The sequence below is a fragment of the Lathamus discolor genome, chromosome 21, assembly GCF_037157495.1.
Source record: "Lathamus discolor isolate bLatDis1 chromosome 21, bLatDis1.hap1, whole genome shotgun sequence".
Classification (NCBI taxonomy): Eukaryota; Metazoa; Chordata; class Aves; order Psittaciformes; family Psittacidae; genus Lathamus; species Lathamus discolor.
The window spans coordinates 4,466,935-4,486,178 of record NC_088904.1 but is presented as its reverse complement, the minus strand read 5'-3'; the positions used below and the strand labels follow the sequence as shown (position 1 = coordinate 4,486,178).

Below are 19,244 nucleotides of genomic sequence, written 5' to 3'. Positions count from 1 at the left end.
CTGAAGTCCAATGTAAGCATTAAAAGCCATATAGTTCTGCACAAGCAGTTGTCTGGAAGAGCTGGAAACGTTCCCCTATTGAAAGGTTGACACACCGTCAGTTCACCAGATTTAGAGTGACACTAAAACCAACAGATCTCTGCAAAAGTGCAGGAGCAACAATCTGCAAACAGCAGCAGCATCTTCACAGCAGCAGGAAGGGACTCATCACCTTCCCATGTAGCAATCAGGAATTTTGCAAGCAATTACATCCTAACCTCAGCTCACAGCGGAGTAACACGACAGCACCTTACTGTGGTGAAGGGAACTGGGCACACAGCTGGTGAGAATCAACACTATCAGATCTAACACAAGCACTTGTATGAACTACCTGAACTGTTCTGTTTGGATTGGGTTAAAGTTTGCTGGATAAAGTTGTGTTTGTATGGAGAGATTCAAGTTATACAATTAAAAACAGTAATACTAAAGGAGAGAAACATGGCCCTAAAAGGACATCCAGCTTTCCTACAGACTTCCTAAGTGTCCAGAGCATGCAGATGGGAATCAAAGGAAGCATTTATTAAAATCCAACATTTCAACTTCTCTAAATTCTTCCCCAAAAAAATCCAGGGCAATTACAAACTTCTGGACAGCGCTTCACTGCCAAAGGCAAACCCGACACCGGAATTCAGCCCCCAGCCCCCAGAATCCTTTCTGTCAAAGTGCCCTTTTTTAATACATAAGGATTTGATTCCCATAACTGTAATAAAAGGGTGGAGTGTCCGTTTGATAAAAACCCCCGAGAGATCTGATGAATACAGGAAGTAAGATTTCACGATAAGAGCTCTGCTGCCGCTTGCAGTTTTCATCTCAAGCTTTCTTATGAATTGTAGCTTTGCACTTCAGAAAGCTCTCTCCTGCATGCTCAGGCCGCTCAGCACAAAAACAAGTGTAGATTAAAATGAAAAATGCAGTATTAAAGCTTAATTGCAAATTAAATTCTGTTTAAAGGATTAACTGGAAGTTTTAGAGGCTGCATTAGTTAAATCCTGTTGGTTCAAATCAGTTCAAAGCCTCCCGTTGGTCACGTCTGAAGTTTCTCAGGAAGCCTTTCTCCTGAAGCACCCAGAGGCAGGACCCGCCACAGGAAAGGACAGACAGCTGTCCAGAGGTCTTAAACTGAGTGGGATTCATCCGGCACCCTCAGGAACACGTCGCTGCTATTTTCTGATCTCCCGCTAAGAATGAACTCACCACCCAACTCCTGGTAGCAAGGTCTCTGAAAAGGCACTGATATCACTATTTTTGGCCTCTACAGTAAAGCCAAAGACAGACAGTAGGGACCAGGTGCCCTTTTATCCTCAGAACCGGACTTCCTAAGTTACGCAGGTAGGGCAGCGAGAGAGAAACTTTCCAGGTCAAGCATCCACTCTGCTGCTTTCCTGAGCAAGCAGGAGGCTGGGATGCTCCCAAACCACTCATCTGGCTTGTTTCTCCAGTGTGATATTAAACACCACGTCAAACAAACCCTGAGACAAGTCAGTTACTCAGCAGAATCCCTGTGGAAGTGTTTTCTTCAAAGGGAGATTTCTTCCCATTCACAATCCTCATGTTGATAAGTAAAGCAAATAGAGACTTAAAAAGAAAGATAAGTTAACATCAGTTTAATGATTCACAGTTATTGCATTTAGATTTAGCGGCAACAGAGCTGCCAGCTAAAACTCTCCTTATTACCATCCACTATTACATGTAAAGAGCTCTTTATATTTGTGTCCAAGTTGCCAAAAACTACCCAGCCATTAAATAACTGCTTTGACCACCAAAGAGTTTGACTCCTCCCTTCCCCTCACACGAACCCTCTTCTGTTAATACCCAACAGTGGATTAGAGTTTGAATTGAAAACTCTTGAGGTTGCTACTCAGCCACTTCCTAACATCATCTACATCAAAATAACTGCTCATTTACTAAACCCACCGTCCATGAAAGCTGTCTAGATTTCTCTCACTAAATGAGAAAGGATTCACAGATCAGTAAGAAGAGAATCCTGGTACGCCAAGGAAAAGAAAACCTAAATGTGAGCCACCATTTGGTTAATTATAGCAGGTATTCAGGTGCCAGTCCCTCTCTCCATCACCAGACCCAGAAACAAACTCATTAAAGCCAAGATCCTAAAATTAATATCAGTAATGAGAAGACACAGAAAATTATTAGCAGAGTTCCATGAGCAATGCAGGATGCAGTTTTGTAACACAACTGAGCAGATCGCACCATGCAGAATGGGCCCAAGGCTTTGCCTGCCTCCTCTTCCCCAGGGACAAGCTACAGCCTTGCCCCTCTCCTTGAACCAGGCCTCTTATGACCTGAAAGAACTCTGGTTGAAGCAGCTGAGCTTGCAGAAAAACATCTCTGGAGGTTAGCTTGGTTTCTCTTAACTTGCTCACCCCACAACCACAAACTGGACGTTCAAAGCATTCACTTCTTTTTTCCTGCTTGCATCTTAGTGATCCTTCTATAAAATGAGGCTTCATCACAACACTGTAAAGATTCCAGTGGTTTTGAAGGGCTCAGATCCCTCACAGAGCGAGGTGTGGAGCACTTCCCCGGGGGTTTCATTATCCTACCAGCAAACCAGAGTTTGACTGGTGCACCCCAAAGCCCAGAGCAACACATGGTTAAATCCAGACACATGGTTAAATCCAGACATTCCACAGCCTCCCAAGAGCCAGCACTCTCTGAATAGGTGCCTGAAGAAGAGATGGGTGTCTATTTGCAATTGTAGCCTTTATCTTTCATTTTCCAATGAATTACAATGACATCAACACCTGCCCTCCCATCTGAGCACCTGCAGTGTGCATGTGACAGACATTCCTCTTCTTCAACCCAAAGAATGTCCTGGTAAGACAGCGATATAAACCTGGCAATGTCAACCCATGTCTTTCAGAGCACCTAAAGCTACTCTGCCTAACATAAAGGAAAAGGTATAGCTTCTTTGATAGAAGACACTGATTCTCTAGGAAAAGGCTTGACCACAGAGCTGGAAACTAGCTGGAATTACACTGAGGGATGCACTCTATGGCCCCTCAAAGTTAATCTACACCGCAGATATGAAAAGGGAACTCCCAAACCTGTTTTCCAAACGTGTGTTCCTCTCCAAACCAGAACACATTCAAACATGCCTTCTGCAAAGCAAGTGACACTGCGCTTTTATTTCTGTGTGATCAACCCCTCATGGCAACGACGACGCAAACACAGCTCAGGGAGTAATGCTGGAGTAGAAGGAGCTTAGTTAGCTGCTTCACAACTCTTCCTGCCTAATGGAGACAGACTGCACAGACTCATTTATCAAAGGAAAAGAGAAGAGAATCCCTTACATTTCTCTCATTCGGGCTGTCACAATCAGGAAGAAACTCCATCAAGACAGATTTCTCAAGTAACTTATTTCCTGCAGTTTCAAATACTGATCCAACAGCAGCAGTGGATCCAAATGCACAGCTGTTCCTCCAGGAAGACTGCTAAAGGAAATGAAGTCTGAAGTTTAGAGGAAAGGTATAATCCGCAGTGATAGCAGCTGCTCCGTCTGGGTCACTTGGGACTGCAAGCATTCCATCAGCAGCTCTGTAACAAAATGTTTTGCAATGGGTTGTTGGGGGGTTTTTTAACTTTCGGATGTTTTTATTTTCATAAAAGTGAAGTTTTTAGCACTGGCTGGAAACAGAGAAGCGTGGACAAGCAGAGCAGAAGTTTCCCTTGTTGCCTCTGCCAATCACATTTGGCCTTCTCATGCTATCAGCACCCTCGCACAATAGGTACTGCAGGGAGCATCCTCCCAGGCCAGGACAGGAAGCCAAGCGTCTACTACAAACTAAGTGAGAATTACCACGAGAAACTCCAGCCATATGGTATGAACTGGATTTGAACCCCTGCTCTTAGAACTGCTACATCATTGTTTACTCTTCCATCACCATAACTGTCATTTAAGTCACTTTCAAGTATTTGTTCCATTATCACATGGATGTGTCAGGACACAGACTCTGCAGCGTGGCCAAACATAGCCATTAAAAACAGAGATTTCAGGAAAGAGAAGAAAAAAATGCATTTTTGCTGGTTTTTTTTTCTCTTAGGGAAGGAATCTGTTGGACTCTGTCGGAATTTAGCAGCCACAGAAGAGCAACAGCTTTGTCTCTGCCACACTGAAACACTTCACAACCAACTCTTGACTCAAAGCAGAGCTGCACACACAAGGCCAGCACTGCACTTGACTTTGACCAGTGGACAGCTACAGTCCCCTACCCAATATACAGCTCAAGGTCTGAGGGGTTTCCCCATGCACTAAAATGCCCAAATTTTCTCAAAGACTTCGGAAATTGCTAACAAATCGGGAGGTGGTACATTCAAGGACCAGAACCAGCCTGTCTCTGCTCACAGGAACTGAGTACCAGGATCTGCAGGGAGGGAAAGGGAAGCAGAATCCTCCCCGACCATTTCATGGAGCCAGAGCTTGAAATGAAACAGGAGCTCTCTCCAGACGCCATGAAGAAACAAACTGGCAATCAGAAGAAGGGGTTCTCATCATCAGAGTAATGAAAACTGCTCGTCAGAGGAAAGGGGACAACACTATAGCTAACTTGAGGTTTTATAAACCTCATTAAGCTTAAAGGTTATCTGACAGCATCACACACGTGCTGCAGTCCCAGTTGCTTACTGGTACAACCATGAGATCTCAAAGGGTGCACACTACCAAACACTGGCGCAGGTCCCTTGAAGCTGCATAGAAACCTCTTCAAACTTAAGGCAGTCCTGAATGATTATGTGCTTTGAAAATGAAAAAGGAAATGAGGATCTGCAGTTCTATGCCAATGCTAGCCACCTGAGGAAGGTATTCCTAGCAGTTCAGTTTTGGGACTATCTAAAACCACCATATTTTTGCAGCTAGCTTGTTCACAAAGCAAAGTACTGCCCCTATTTCAAGGTGCAGCCATTATGATGGGTTCTTCCTCATCAAAAACCCACCTTGGTGACCAGGGCAGAGAACAGGAGAAAAAGCAAAGCCAAAAAGCTGAGCCCATGGAGCTGAGGCGCAAAGTGTCACTACTAGAAACCAACTTCAAATAAACTCCCAACTTGTAATAGAGCTTTGCTAAAACCATTATAGTCCAGGCAAACACATTTCATTCATAAGAGCTGAGATATTATATATTGATCAGCAAAGCTTCAAGGGGAATCATGTGAATCCCTGCCCACTAGTGATCACTGCACTTTTAGCACTCCAAGAGAGCCAATTATTACTCATGAGTTCATGTTTTCTTCACCTTCCTGTTGAGATTATTTAAGACCTCAAATCACTTAACTGGATTGTTTTGTCCTGTTATGAGTCATCTACAAATTCCAAGGCACCATTAGATTCTCCTTCAGGAGCTGCAACCAACTCCCCAGATTGCCTCAGCTATAAAACCGTGAGGAAACAGGGTTATAAAAACTCCACACGGCCTCGGACCAATCCCCCAGGTGTCCTCTAGAATTCATGTGAAAGTGAAGAGCTCTCACCCCCCAACGTACACTTATTATTCCTAACCCCCCCCAAGTCCACACCGCACTCAAATCACAAACCCTTTTCTTGTGAACCCAGAGAGAACAAACCAGAAAGTTTAACTTGTGTGAAAGAGGGAGGGAGAGGGAAGCAAGCAGCAGCATTTAACTCTGCAATTGGTATTATTTGTTAACTCTTGATTTCTGGTTTGCACCAGCAGAATTTCTTTAGGCATTAACTGCATTTAACTTTCCTCAAAAAATTAACTATTTGCTGTTTTGGGGTTTGTGGGCAAAGAATCAGTAAGAACACACGTGGAAGAACTTGAATAAATAAAGTCATAACAATAAGTAATACCATTTAATACCCAGGCTGTCACTTGTGCTTAAAAACACTTTGCTATTTCTGGTGAACAAAGGTTTAGTGTTTAAAACTTAACAGTCACAACTGAGTAGCAAGTAAAAACAGGATACAGCACAACTACAGACTTAAAATAGTGACTATTCTTCGGAGTTGTGCTCTATCACTGGGCAGAGAGCCAAGCTAAGCTCCAATATGAACCAAACCTGATTTGCACTGCTTTGAAAAACAAACCAGATCTCGTGTCAGCTCTGAAAATGCCACCCTGCTGCCCTGGAAGGGTTTCCAAAAAGAGTAAGGCCTGGATGTGGCTGATAATTCAATATAACACACCAGAGAGGACTGAGCACTTGAAGCTCATTGACTATTTGCTATCTAAAAGGCAAAGAATTCTTTTTGCTATGTTTAAATCTAGCACAACACTCTCAAAATCTCTTTATTGTCATGATCATTATTAGCTAACAGTACACTTTTAAAGAACATACTCATTCTGAGCAGCCCAACATATCTTTACGTCCACTCTACAAAAAAAAGTTCCTCAACCATCCCAATTCCTCCTATTGAAATGCCTCTGAAAAGATGAAATAAAAGCAGAGATGCCCTCATTAAGTAGGATAAAAATAGCTTTTATGCTCCATTTTTGTATTTTTAGCTAAAGAATGGAAATTCAGTTATGTAACCCCACAAGTTTGGGAAATAAGGAGCAGAGCGGGGCACGTCTGCACCCTTTGGGGTGCAGCAGCGCCCAGCTCTGCCCTGACAGCACCCACCAGCACAGCAGCATCACTTCAAAGCCTGGTGCTACAGAAGAAAAGGTGAATTACCCACTGCTGAGGCTCCTGTTGGTTCACACCAGAGAAAATCACTCCACTGACCTTCAGTCTGTGATACCGAGATACCACTTCAGCAGCCCCCTGAACCACCGTGGCCTTTGCAGCGTGTTCTTCCCTCCAATTCCTCCAGCTGCAGCTCATCCTTAAACCCCCCTGTTACAGCTCAAGAAAATGTTTGCAGCTCTTAAAATGAGGCATCAGACAATTCTCTGGGTATTAAAAGTATCTGCCATTAGAGTCCAAATTCTTCGAATGCAAAATGCTGCTACAAGGTGATTGTTTTACTGCACAGGAGACAAATCTAATTACAAAGAGAAGGTCAATAAGACGTGAATCCGAGCAGGCTGGTGGAAACCTCTGCAATATTGGCGATAGTACTCTTGCTCTTCCCTCACTAGTGGAGCAATGCCACCGAGGTGGCAGAGATGAACAGGGGCTTGTGGAATTGTAATTAAAAGACTGCAACAAGAACAATCCTCACCCATTGCATGTACAGAAGGAACAAGAAGGAACCCAGTTACACCACTCCAACAATTAGTGGCTGCTGAACAGATGCCATGAATAGGATCTACATCAAGACTTTGTAAGGAGAAGAAAGGTGAGAAGCCAGCGCATGAAACAATCGCTGTATGAAACAATCACTGTCTTTTCCTTCCAAAACTGAGGGTTTTTTTCCTTAATCCAGTTTTTGGATGTCAAAACACCACCTAAGGACTCTGGAGCTAGAGAAATCTGCTGCACAGCTTCACACCACTACCAGATGCTGCTTCTACAACAAGTCTGAAGAGGCATTAGTGCGCAGAAAGGTCAAAAAACAACTGATATGCTTTCTGACTTCAGAACTATCAGCATGTGCCTGAAAATAATTATCTTTTGGAAAACCAGCTCAAATTCCCTTCTCTTTGAGACCTTGGTTGTCCAAGGAAAGTAATACCAACATAAACAGTAATTGCTGGGTATCAAAATTAATTGAAAACTCATCTAACAGAACTGCAGTCTGCCATTTACACATCTTACTACTACGCAGTGATCAGTAAACATGCTAAAAACCACAAGTGAGCAGCCCAACAGAGATATCACAGAGGATATTTTTCCCAGTAGTCAAGAAAAATGATAGACCAAGCAGGCAGGAGAGTAAAATCCACCTTGGGCAAACCTGCCTGTACCACACAAACTCTTAGACAAGGATCATGAAGTGCTGTAGAATCATTACTGAAGCCGAACGCCAGAATGCATCAGTTCATTCTCCTCTACTTTATTATTTAAGACCCATTTTCTGTGGGTGTGTGCTGTTGCTGGTTTATTACAAATGCTTGTTCTGCTTCAAGGGGAAGCATTTTCAGTTCCCAAGAAATAATCTGCAAAACAAGACTCTTCTCAACACTCTGTTACAACTTTGTAATTTATAAAGTACCAGTGAGCTCATTCGAAACATCCCTGGTTGACAAACACGCGCTTTGCAACGCTCAGCTGGCTCCAAAAATGCCACTGGAGATGCTGACAGGGATCTTCCTCCTGAACATCACTTGCACAGCACTGAACACACTACACAAAACAGCTACAACAAATCCAACCCACATTCTCAATACTAACTTCTACACACTATCACATACACCAACCATAGCCAATGAGTTAACAGACTCCCAAGTCTGGTTAGCCCCAAAGCTTCTGAAAACACACTTTTTTACCAAAATGCCAGTAATTCAGACCAAAAGGAGACAGGGAAGCAGCACTGAGGTCACTGACACAACATGAACACTGCTGAAAGCTTATGCTCACAAAAAAATCTACCACATTTTGACAGTTTCCTTCTTTTCACCCACTTACTCCAACCCCGTCAGCTACCATATACCCTCGACGCCACAGCAACAGCTACTCTACACATCTACAAGAACACTGGGGTAAAATTCCAGCCATCACAACCAGAATTAGTATTTTAAAAAAGAAAAGCCTTTTTTTCTGTTCGTCTTTTTAAGATCCAGTATGACATTTGCTGAAGAGTGCCCTGAAGTCTACCTGAGCTTCAGATCCTGCATTAGGTACAAAAGTATTGATGCCAGCATGGAACATACCATTAGAGACAGATCAATGCTGACGGGGAGAGTGACAAAGCTGCTGTAACACAGCCCAAGAAAACACTCCTTTGCAATTAGAGAGAGGTAATAGAAATCAGAGACAGATATTCAGCCTTTAAGACATTCTGTTTAAATCCCTATTGATCATCTCTGAGATGATGTCTACTTTTTTGCCAAATTAGGATTTTATTACCACTACAATGGAAGTGTCTAGAAACAATAATTTCTCACAGAACAACTTATGCATCTAGTCAGAGCAGGAAACTGCCTGGGCTAAAGCTCGCCTCAAAAAACCCCAAGCCCACCAGTTTGATTTCGCCTGGTCAACTCCTGATGCAACCCACTGTGCTGGAACTCACACCAACATGGTGCTGGGCAACCACAGGAGTCAAAGCTTCCACGAGCTTAAACAGGCCTGATGCTGCTGCCCCAGCTTGATCTTGATAAGGTTCAGCAAATGCATTTTAACTAAAATCACCAGCACTCATAAATTGATTATAAAATCCAAACCAAATGGTTAGTGCTAGAAGGAGAGGTTTGATGAACAGCAGATTAAAATGCACGTTGGTCCCCCATCAGCACAGGTAACCCAAGATGCATAAAAAACTGAAATGCAGTTTACATGATAAAAAATAATTCAAGGAGTCATCTGATTGAGAAACAGAGCTACAGTTAAAAACTGGTTTTCAACACCAGCCCTTACACAACCACGTTAAGGGCTTCGGGGTTTCCCCCCCTCCTTTTTTTGCGCTGTGTCAAACAGCTCTTTTCCGCTGCATTTAACAGTTGCTGAAGAAAGTCTGTGCCTTGGCCACATTGCTACTAAAATAATTTTTCAGTACAACATATTCTTGAAAACTGCTTAAAGGAACAACTCCTGTTGCAGCATTCTGCGGCCTGATGCTTTACTGAGGCAGAGAACACTCACTCACCTCTGCCCCGCTGCTGCTGCCAGCACATAATTCAGACTAACACAGCATGAACTCCTGCTCACTGATGCTTTTGCCATGTCTGTAACTTCCACTGAAGGTCTGCAGCTCCTGTATCTGCAACTCTAACCCAAAGTTATCATCAAAATTACACACTTCCATTTGTAAATACAAGACCAAGAAAATCACTATCCAGACCTACAAGTTTCCAGGATCTTAACTACAGGCCAAGCTCAGCTATTCAAAGAATGGCTTTGCAGGGAAACCCCCACATCCCCCTCGAAGAGTTGGAAGCGCTGACTGTACGTAACCTTATTATTCTCTTACTAAATGAGTAGCTCCTATAAATGCAAATCACTGCGAATGCTCTCCACCACTGAAGCCAAAGAAAACTGAAATGCAACACACTGGTTCCATACATTCACCCCGCAGCGGTTGTACAATCGTAGTTTCTCGTGCCTACAGATCCTCCCCAGCTTTGCTGCAGCATAAACACAGGCAGACTTGGCCACTGCACAGAAAAGAGACTTTGGGAGCTGAAGCAAGCAGCTTAACGCAGCGTAATGATGGAATAATCATTTTAAAAGTCACGGTCTCCTTTAAAAAAGCACAACAAACCCTGCCTGGGTTCACCAGGAGAAAGCTCCCACTGGGCCGGAGCGCGAGCTCCCCAGCAGGGCACATCAGGAGCCGCTTGCTGTTTACCTTGGACAGCTCAGAGCAGCTCAGGGCAGTGCAGGGTTGCACAAGAACAGAGACTCTTTGTGCCCCTGCGGGGACCTCACCTCCGCACCTCACTCCCCCGAGTTACAAGGATTCTTTCAAAGAACTCGCCACACTGCAGCATTCTGTCAGTAGGGCCCATGCATTCGCTCGCCCAGCCTGTGTCTGAGGATGCCCACAGCTGGTGACACAGCTGCTGCGACGTGGGGAGCACATCTGGCCACATAGAACCCTACACACTTGGTTCCATGCCCTGCTCCAGCAGGGAAATGAGAGGGAGATCACAGAGGAAGCCTAAGCCACTTCTTTCTTGTAAATGTGCAAATTCAGGGTCCAAACCCTGGATCCGGGAAAGTAACAAAGAAGAAAAACACCGTCTAGGGCTTGAAAAATCAACACTGCTGTTTTGAGGGAACCTCATGATACCATTACCTTGCACTAAACTACTTGCAGCTGAAGGGATTCATCTCCGTGCTTGGAGGGCTCAGTCCTGATTGTGATGCATTTCTTTAATATCTTTCAGACATTCCAAATACTATTATGTAGTTAGGAATTTCTTTTCTATCAAATTATTGAATAAAAACATGCTGAAGACATTAGGAAACATTGCGACACTGCGCCATCATCATTAGTGCTTCTCAGTTCTAAACCCACAGATTAGCATTCCTGCTTTAACTAAGCTTTTACATGCTGGTTTGCATACTGTCTACAGCAAACCATGTACAAAGACATTCTGATCTCCTCCACAGCCAGTAGGAGCAAGTACATGAGTGACAGTCTCATATGAAAGTACAATCCAGCTACAGGGATGTGTGTGCATGTGGACATGTTTTAGACACAAACTATGGGGTTTTTACTTGATATTTATTTCATTCCCCTTCAGTCAAATGGCCACCTATGGATAGCTACACCATTACAATACATCCTGCTTGAAGAAATTAAACTAAACCAGGAGCTTTGGGTTCAAAATATTCAGGTTTAAAATAAAGCCACCAACATTTTACTCCGTGTGGTTTTGACCAACTCGCAGAAGCAGCACAGGCACACACAGCTTCTGATAACACCTACAAATGCACAAGTAAACCCTGTCACAGCACCAGCACACAGGCTGATAAAGCACTGAATTGCATACTTGGGGACACAGAGAATCGGGTTTGTGTCCCTGAGGTCATCACTAGAGACTGCGGAGATGTGATGTTAGCAGCAGCTCACCAAGACACCTTCTGCAAGTGGCCTGCATGCAAAACCCACTCTGCCTGCAGGAAAAGCCTGTCTGGAGGTGCTGGGATTTTGTTGAATGTTTCCCAACATCACCATTAACCTGGTTTTTCTCCCCCATTTTCACACCAGTAACATCCACACCAGCACAAGCTCTCCACGTGGGGCTTTTGGGGAGTTAGGGGGTTTCAGGGGGGGTCTTAAAGTAAGACTGCAAGCTCAAACACAGCTCCAGCTGGAATCCCTCAAAACTAAGGGGTTTTAACAACATAGATTACAAAAAAAACCCAATTGTGGAATCCTGAGAGTATCTTCAGCTGAATGAGAACCACCTTTAAAACGCACGTCATAGATGCACCCAAATTTTATTTAATAATCTTACATTCTCCATCATCTGAAGAGCCATACATCGAACAGCTCAGCACTACCTGTGGTAACCTGCATGTTAATGTCTGGTTAATTCTAATTTGCAAGGGCAGCAACAGCCTTGCACAGTGAATTCAACACAGCAAGTACCACTGGGCTGTGTTTCAGCAGAAATGGAGGGCAGGCCCTGGTAAACAGCCCCTCCTTGAGAAACCAGTGCAGTTCTGAAATTCCATGTCTCACATAAAAAAAGCAGCAGAACCAGCAGCAGAATAAAGGAGTCAATGTCACACAGGAAAAAAAAGCCTCCCCCTCTTCTCACCCACTTTGTTACTATGGGACTCGCAGAAATCTCTGGATTATAAACACGAAGGTCCCACTCACAAGACAATTAAGCAGCTCCAGAGCTTCTATCGGCCACCCACCCACTGCCACGACTCTCCCCAAGGTCTGTGTCTGCCAGCAAACCCAACACGCGTTCTGCAATGTGCCAGCTCCAACCAGGACCTGGCTGTTCCCAAGAACAGGGGAATGCTCCTGAAACCAAAGGGATTCATTTTTCAAAGGAATTCTCTTTTATTCAAGTGAATGGTGAGGGCAATAGAGAAAGGAGGAGTCGACATCATGCTCTAGTTTGTCCTGGGCAAGAAACAGGCATCATTAACTTCAAAATCTCAGCTGGAGCAACCAGCAGGAATAGGCAGAAGATGACCAAGCCAGAAAGGAACCTCAGAAACAGCACGTGTGGAACAGCAGTTCCCTGCTCTGCTATGACCAGCCCCAAACACTAAAGCAGCCAGGATGGTAACACTGCAAACATTGCAAAAAAGACAATTACTAATAATGAAAAGGCAACCGAAATTCTGGGCTGCTTCCACAAACTGAGTAACGCATTTGCACAGTGACAGCAGCAAAGTGTGTTTTGCCAAATGAAATGAGAGCAAACGGCAAAGTTGTGCTTAACCCCTTTTTGCTTTTATGCTGCATTTTAAACACAGATGAAATCATGGAATTTAGTAGAAAAAGTCTACAAAGAAGACATTTTATTCAGCTATTTGGTCAGTGTTTCCATCACTTCAGTACCCAGAATCCTCAGAAAATTTATTCATCTTGGGTCCTTTCCTCAGTACCAGGTTCTTGAAAATAAGATGGGTTTCCACCTGCAAAACCAGGGTCAGGAACCCTCAGATTCAGGAGGAACTGAATCAGGATTCGGACTTATCTTGTGGAAGGTGAATGCTAAACCTAAGAGTTAACCTGCAACTGCAGACTCTCCAGAACACTCAGCTCTTGAGTGGCTGCAAAGACCAACCACCAGAAGATAAAATCTTGGGTACTGAGCTACTCAGGCAGAGGTGCAAGAACCAAGAAGGCTCCATCGACTGCAAACACCCCTAAAGCATCCTCGCTCTTCTCTCAACTAACTCCATCAAGAACTCCACCAGCATCCTCTAAAAGACATCACCAACAAAGCTTTGACCTCGCGCCTTCCCAAGCAGGAGCTGACAGAAGCACCGTGGCCTTTCTTTGACATCTGATCAGCAGCAGCACCAATTCCAAACAAGGATTCCCCCTATCCTGACATGAAGGAATAAGAGGAAACACGTTCCTGCAAATCCAAGGGTACGTTCTCCTGTTCTCCCATTCCTGCGAAGGTTCAGGCACAAACAAGATCAGAAATTTTCCTTTAAACAGTTAAAAGAAAACCCGAAACGTTGACACAAGCAAGTGAGACAAAAACCATGCAGAAAAGCTCTGACATCCCTACGTCTACACCAGAAGAGGCATCTGATGTTTGGAAAGCACATTTGTTATGCAGGTAATTTCTGCTGATGGGCTTTGCAGAGGCATCACAAGCCAAGGAGGGTTTGGAAGTGCAGCAATTTGCACCTACGACAACTGGAGTGTAAGAGGAACAACATTAATGACACCGGGCCCAGCAGCTCCCACCCAGGCTCTGCACTCCCATGGGTGCTCCACAGCAAGGGAACCAGGGCTTCACCTGCCTGCACATGCAGGGATGCTCTGCAGGGCCCGGAGGGAAGCAGGAGCAAGGATGGGACCCCCCCCGCCCCAATCTGGGCCTGCCCTGGGGTGAAGAACCGGGAAACCCCCTCTTAGATACGGGTAAGGAACCGAGACCCCCCCCTCAGAGCCTGTCCTGAGGAACGGGGGACCCCCCCTCAGAGCCTGATGAAGGAACCGCGACCTCCCTTAGATCCCGGCGAAGGGACCAGAACCCTCCTCGGACCCACCCCAGGCCGGAGCTGTCCCCCCCGCCCCGCAGGAGCCCCCGCCCAGCCGGGCCCGCTCCAGCGGAGCCATGACGGAGCTGCCCCGACCCTGCCACGGGGCAGAGCCCCCTCCGCCGGGAGCACGGGGGACTCCCCCTCCCCGTGCAGCCAGGCCCGGCCCCGCCGCGCCCGCCCGGCGGCAGGTGCCGCTCTCCGGAGGATGCTCCGGGCCGGGGCCCGGTACCCGGGAAACAGATGGGGGGGGGTAACGGGGGACCGGGGGGGGGGGCCCGCACCGAGGGCACCGCCCGCCCCCGGCAGGGGGCGCTGCCCGCCGCCCCGCCCGCCGCCGCTGCCCCCGGGCTGAGGGGAGCCGCGGGGGGCGCCGCCCCTCCCCCCCACCCCTCCGGAGCCGCCGCGGCGGGGGCGCGCGGGCGGGCGGCGGCGCGCGGCGCCGTCCTCACCCGGTGCGCGCGGGTCAGGCTGAGGTCCTTCATGACCTCCTCGAAGGCCGCCGTCTCCTCCGCCTGCTTCTGGTTGTGCAGCGCGATCTTCTCGCTGAATTTCCGCGGGTTGTTCGAGGCCGCCATCTTCCCCCGTCCGCATCCCCCTCCCCGCGCCGGAGGGGGGGGGAAGAAGGCGGGCGACGCGCATGCGCCGCGCGCGGCCCCGCCGGGAGGGACCGCAGCGCGCGTGCGCGTAAGGGAGGCGGGGGGGCGGTGAGGGGGCGCGCGGGCGCATGCGCGGCACCGGGCGGGAGCGCTGAGGCGATGGCGGCTGCCGGGTCTCGCTGCCGCCCCCACTGGGCTCTGGTGTCCCCTTGAGGCGGGGCTGGAGCCGCTCTGCCGTGGGGACAACCTGGGAGAGCTGGGCTGGAGAAGGCTCCTTAAGGGGGAGACCTGAGAGCAGCTCCAGTGCCTGAAGGGGCTGCAGGAAACCTGGAGAGGGGCTTGGGACAAGGGCCTGTAGGGACAGGCCAAGGGGAATGGCTTGAACCTGCCCGAGGGGAGACTGAGCTGAGCTCTTAGGCAGAAGCTCTTCCCTGTGAGGGTGCTGAGGCGCTGGCACAGGGTGCCCAGAGAAGCTGTGGCTGCCCCATCCCTGGCAGTGCTCAAGGCCAGGTTGGACACAGGGGCTTGGAGCAAGCTGCTCCAGTGGAAGGGGTCCAACCCCTGCCACAGGCAGAGACCCCTTCCACTGTAGCAGCTTGCTCCAAGCCCCTGTGTCCAGCCTGGCCTCGAGCACTGCCAGGGATGGGGCATTCCTCCTGCAAGACAAGCAAAGCTCATACCTGCACAGCAGAAATCTGGTACCAAGATCCCACATCAAGTCCTGATTCCTGGGAAAGGTTCAGGGGCTGGGCACCCTCCTGTTTCCCTGCTGCTCAGGTGTGTTGTCCAGCGAAGCAGAAGCTGAGCCTGCGGCTGTGTTCTAAGCTACCAGAACAAACCGGAGCCACGTTCCGATGCACGCACATCCCTGCTGCGAGGGGAGCAGCAGTTCCAAGGGGGACCACCAGGTTGGAACACAGGCTTAGGCTGCTAAGCCATTGATTCCAGCTGTGCTAACATCAGGTGGGTGCAGAGCACTGTGATGTGCAGGACACACGCATTAGGCAGTACTAAATCCTGTTTCCCAACACCCACACGGTGCCTTTTACACTTTCCTTTTTACAAAGCACCAGTCAATCAAGTGGACGCTCTGGGTTTTGGTGCATTGCTCTGGCCCTGAGCAGTGTTCACTCCAGTAACCAAACCCTGTCATGGCGAGAGCAAAGAAATGATGCTCTATGCTCAATTCCATCACTGATCACTCCAGGGCCTTGGTTCTCTCAGTTTACCAGGCATTTAGAAGTATTTCCTGCCCCCGTAAAATAAGAGATGATAATTATCTGCCACTGCAAGGCTGTTGGAGATGGATGGGTGAGACTCGCTTCAACGGTCAGGGTTAGCATTAGCCACAAAGTCATGTCCTACCCTAAATTCTCGTTGCCAACTTGCACTTCCAAGTTTATAATGTGGTATGAGATACCATCGCACAAAGCAGAGCTGGGCCTGAAAGCTCATCCAGGCCCTGGCAGGCTCAGCCCTTCCTCTGTCATTCCTGACAGATGTTAGTCTAACCACTTCTTGCATTTTCCACTGGGAATAAACAACTGGAATGCATATTCAGTTAAATACCCTCGAGCTGTGTACATGAACAGCGCATGACCTGCAGAGTTGGCATGTCACACTAAGAGCATATAAATCTCAAAGATTTAGCACTAAGATACCCATTATCCACATTGGGTTTGCTCGAGAAGTGAGATGATTATAAATAATTTGTTGGGTTATCCTGAATACCATAGGTGGTAATAGCAAACATCTAGAGACCCAGCTGCCACTCTGCCTCTTGTCTAGCACCAAATGGTGAAGTGCCTAAGATGAAACTTGATAAACTTTCCCCTCTTGGATCTCTTGGAGATTGAAAAGGGTGAAATCTCCCGATGGCTCCCGGTTTGCAGGAAAGGAACGCAGATGGCCATGGGGGTGGGGGTGGGGGTGACGACTTCCTCCCTTAAGAAGACTCCCTTTTCTTATTGTTTTGCCTGTGCAGCGTTATCAGATGGAATTCCAGCATGCAACCTGGCCCCGCTCCTGTTCTTAAGCTCTCCCATTTGAAAGCCGTTTGCGTAACAAACTTCTCTTCAATACAACATTTGTGTTCGCAGAGTTGCTTCTGGAATTTCTCACCCACTCTCAGCTCCACGTTTTGGGCTGTGGGTGGATCTGAGTGGCTGCTAAGTGCATGACCCAGCAGACAATGTAAATCTTGACTGCATTAAGGCATTGGCAAGGAGACATTTCAGGCGGGTGCCAGGTTTCCTCCTTCCTCCACTGAAGGAGATATGCCATGCATCTGACAGAATGATGAGCTCATACCCTTAACTATTATTTATGTCTCTTGCCGTCTTCACCTTGAGCACATATGGGGCCATGTGAGAACAACTTGATCTCACTAGAAAGCTGCGATGGGGTCCCCTGAGACAGCAGTTCTGTCTCCTCCAGCCTTCCAGACACGTTATGAAGAAATTTCTTGTAACTGAGAACCGGAGCTTTGCTCAGAAGCAAACAAAGAGGCGTTGGAGGACCGGGCTGTTGTGTTCACATCTGCTTTTGTTACAAACAACTCCTTACTGAGCAACCTGCACCCAGAGCAAGCGGCTTGCAGGGAGGAGCTGGTGTTTACTCAGTGCTTGTTTGTTATCCTCCATGTCCTTCGGAATTGCTCTGGCAGATGAGATCCAGCTACTTCCGTATTCTCCCTTGGAGGCTTCAGAGGAAGGTGTGAGGTTGAACAATTTACACAGCAGCAGACAGCAGGAGACTGTGCCCTCATCCACAAAGAAGCCAACTTCTTTTTGCCTACAGACACAAAGGTTTTGATCTCTCACTTCAAACTGTTGTTCCTGTTGACGTTCCCATTATCCTCAGAGAAGAATATCCTGTGTGAAGCCCACAGAGTCCCTACTTCCAACACGCTTCTGAACTGAGCTCTGAATTGTACTTTCAGTAGGAGAAACTGCTCTTGTTTCACTTGGGATTTGTGACCATTTCTTTACTTTAAGCTGTCCGTGTTTCTAGAGGGCAGATAAAAACACCTGAATTACTTTCTCTACACTACTCATTGAATCTGATGAGCAGTCCAAGCAAACCAAGTGGCAGCCACATGCATGGCTTGGTTCTGCTCTGTGTTACCAACATTCCTTTGTCATCCTTCCAGTTTAGCTTCTTTACCATCCCCTGTAAAACCTAAACTTACAGCAAGCAAACCAACATTGACTGCTCAAAGATACCACTCTCATTTCTACAAGTCACATCTCTCGGTGCTCTGAAATGCTTTGGCAGCCACACGGAGGATTCTGTTACTGATCTTTTTTCCCAGAATTGAGCTCGGCTTCACGCCACACTAATGCAAGAAGTATTCCCATGATCCTGAGGTGATGTGGTGAGCTGCTGAGGCAGTAGGCACTTTATGTCTTTCCAAAGATAGCACTTGGAAGGCAGGCAAAGTGTTCTACATGGGTACATTCAGAGTCTGCACTAAAAGGGAGGCACCAGGAGGAATCGTGTGCTTCAGTGAAACAAGCAGGAAGCTGCGAAAGAGTTTTTACTACTAAGAGATTACACCATTGCAAATCAAATTGTAGAGCAGACAGAGAAGCACGGCTGAGAGCAGGATGTTTCCTTCCACAGCCGCCTGTCGAATCCAACTGCAGAGAATTTGGTGACATTCTATACATAAAGTAGGAGGAAAAAGTTTTCTTTCAAGATCTCGTGGTTCAGCTTCAGAGATGTGCTGGAAGGGTCACAAGGAACAGATTTACATCCATACAAACCCCATCCAGACGGGTTTGTAGACATTTCCTTAATGCTCATGTATAACAAACAGCTACAGGGAAGGCAACAATACCTGGTGTGAAATGGCACAACGCCCAGGCCTTGTCCTGTTCTCTCCTCCTATTCCAGAAACACAAAGCAGCAGATTTTCATGCTGAAAGTAGTTAAAAAAAAAAAAAAGAAGGCTCTAAGGGTGAAGGAGAATTCTGTGTGGTTTTCCTAGGAGGCTTCCCAGAGTCAACCACCTGACTACTCCTCCTCTTCACATCCCAGTGCAAAACCAACCCTCTACTATTTCCATGCCTTAGGACAGTTGTCTACTTGCAAGTTAAAGGCTCAATTTTCATACCAAAGGTAATAAGAAAACTCTAAGGGTGAAGGAGAATTCGGGGAGGGGTTGCAGGTACAGTCATTGTTACCTGAAAACCCAACATACAGTCAAACAAACCAGCTGAAAAACAGCTGAGCATCTGGCCTGGGATGGAGGGGGCTGTACTGGTTGTTCATGGACACATTTCTAGGTTAATGCTACCAACAGGAGTGGGAAGGAGAGGATCCCTCCTCCCTCCTCCTCTGTGCAGCCCCACACAAAGCAGAGGAAGGCTGCTGGAAGCAGTATGG

At 47.0% G+C, this 19,244-nt stretch overlaps 1 protein-coding gene across 2 annotated transcripts in view; it reads right to left on the bottom strand.

Annotated features, from left to right (window-relative positions):
* Window positions 1-14,885, bottom strand: part of CRTC1 (CREB regulated transcription coactivator 1) — a 44,070-nt gene extending 29,185 nt beyond the window's left edge. The window contains exon 1 of one of the 2 annotated variants that reach the window (XM_065699823.1): window positions 14,709-14,885. In XM_065699823.1, the coding sequence (XP_065555895.1) occupies window positions 14,709-14,834 (126 nt within the window). In that variant the 5' untranslated portion in view covers window positions 14,835-14,885. The remainder of the gene's footprint in view (window positions 1-14,708) is intronic. The other variant, XM_065699822.1, reaches the window with a different exon arrangement.
* Between the last annotated feature and the right edge of the window lie 4,359 nt (window positions 14,886-19,244).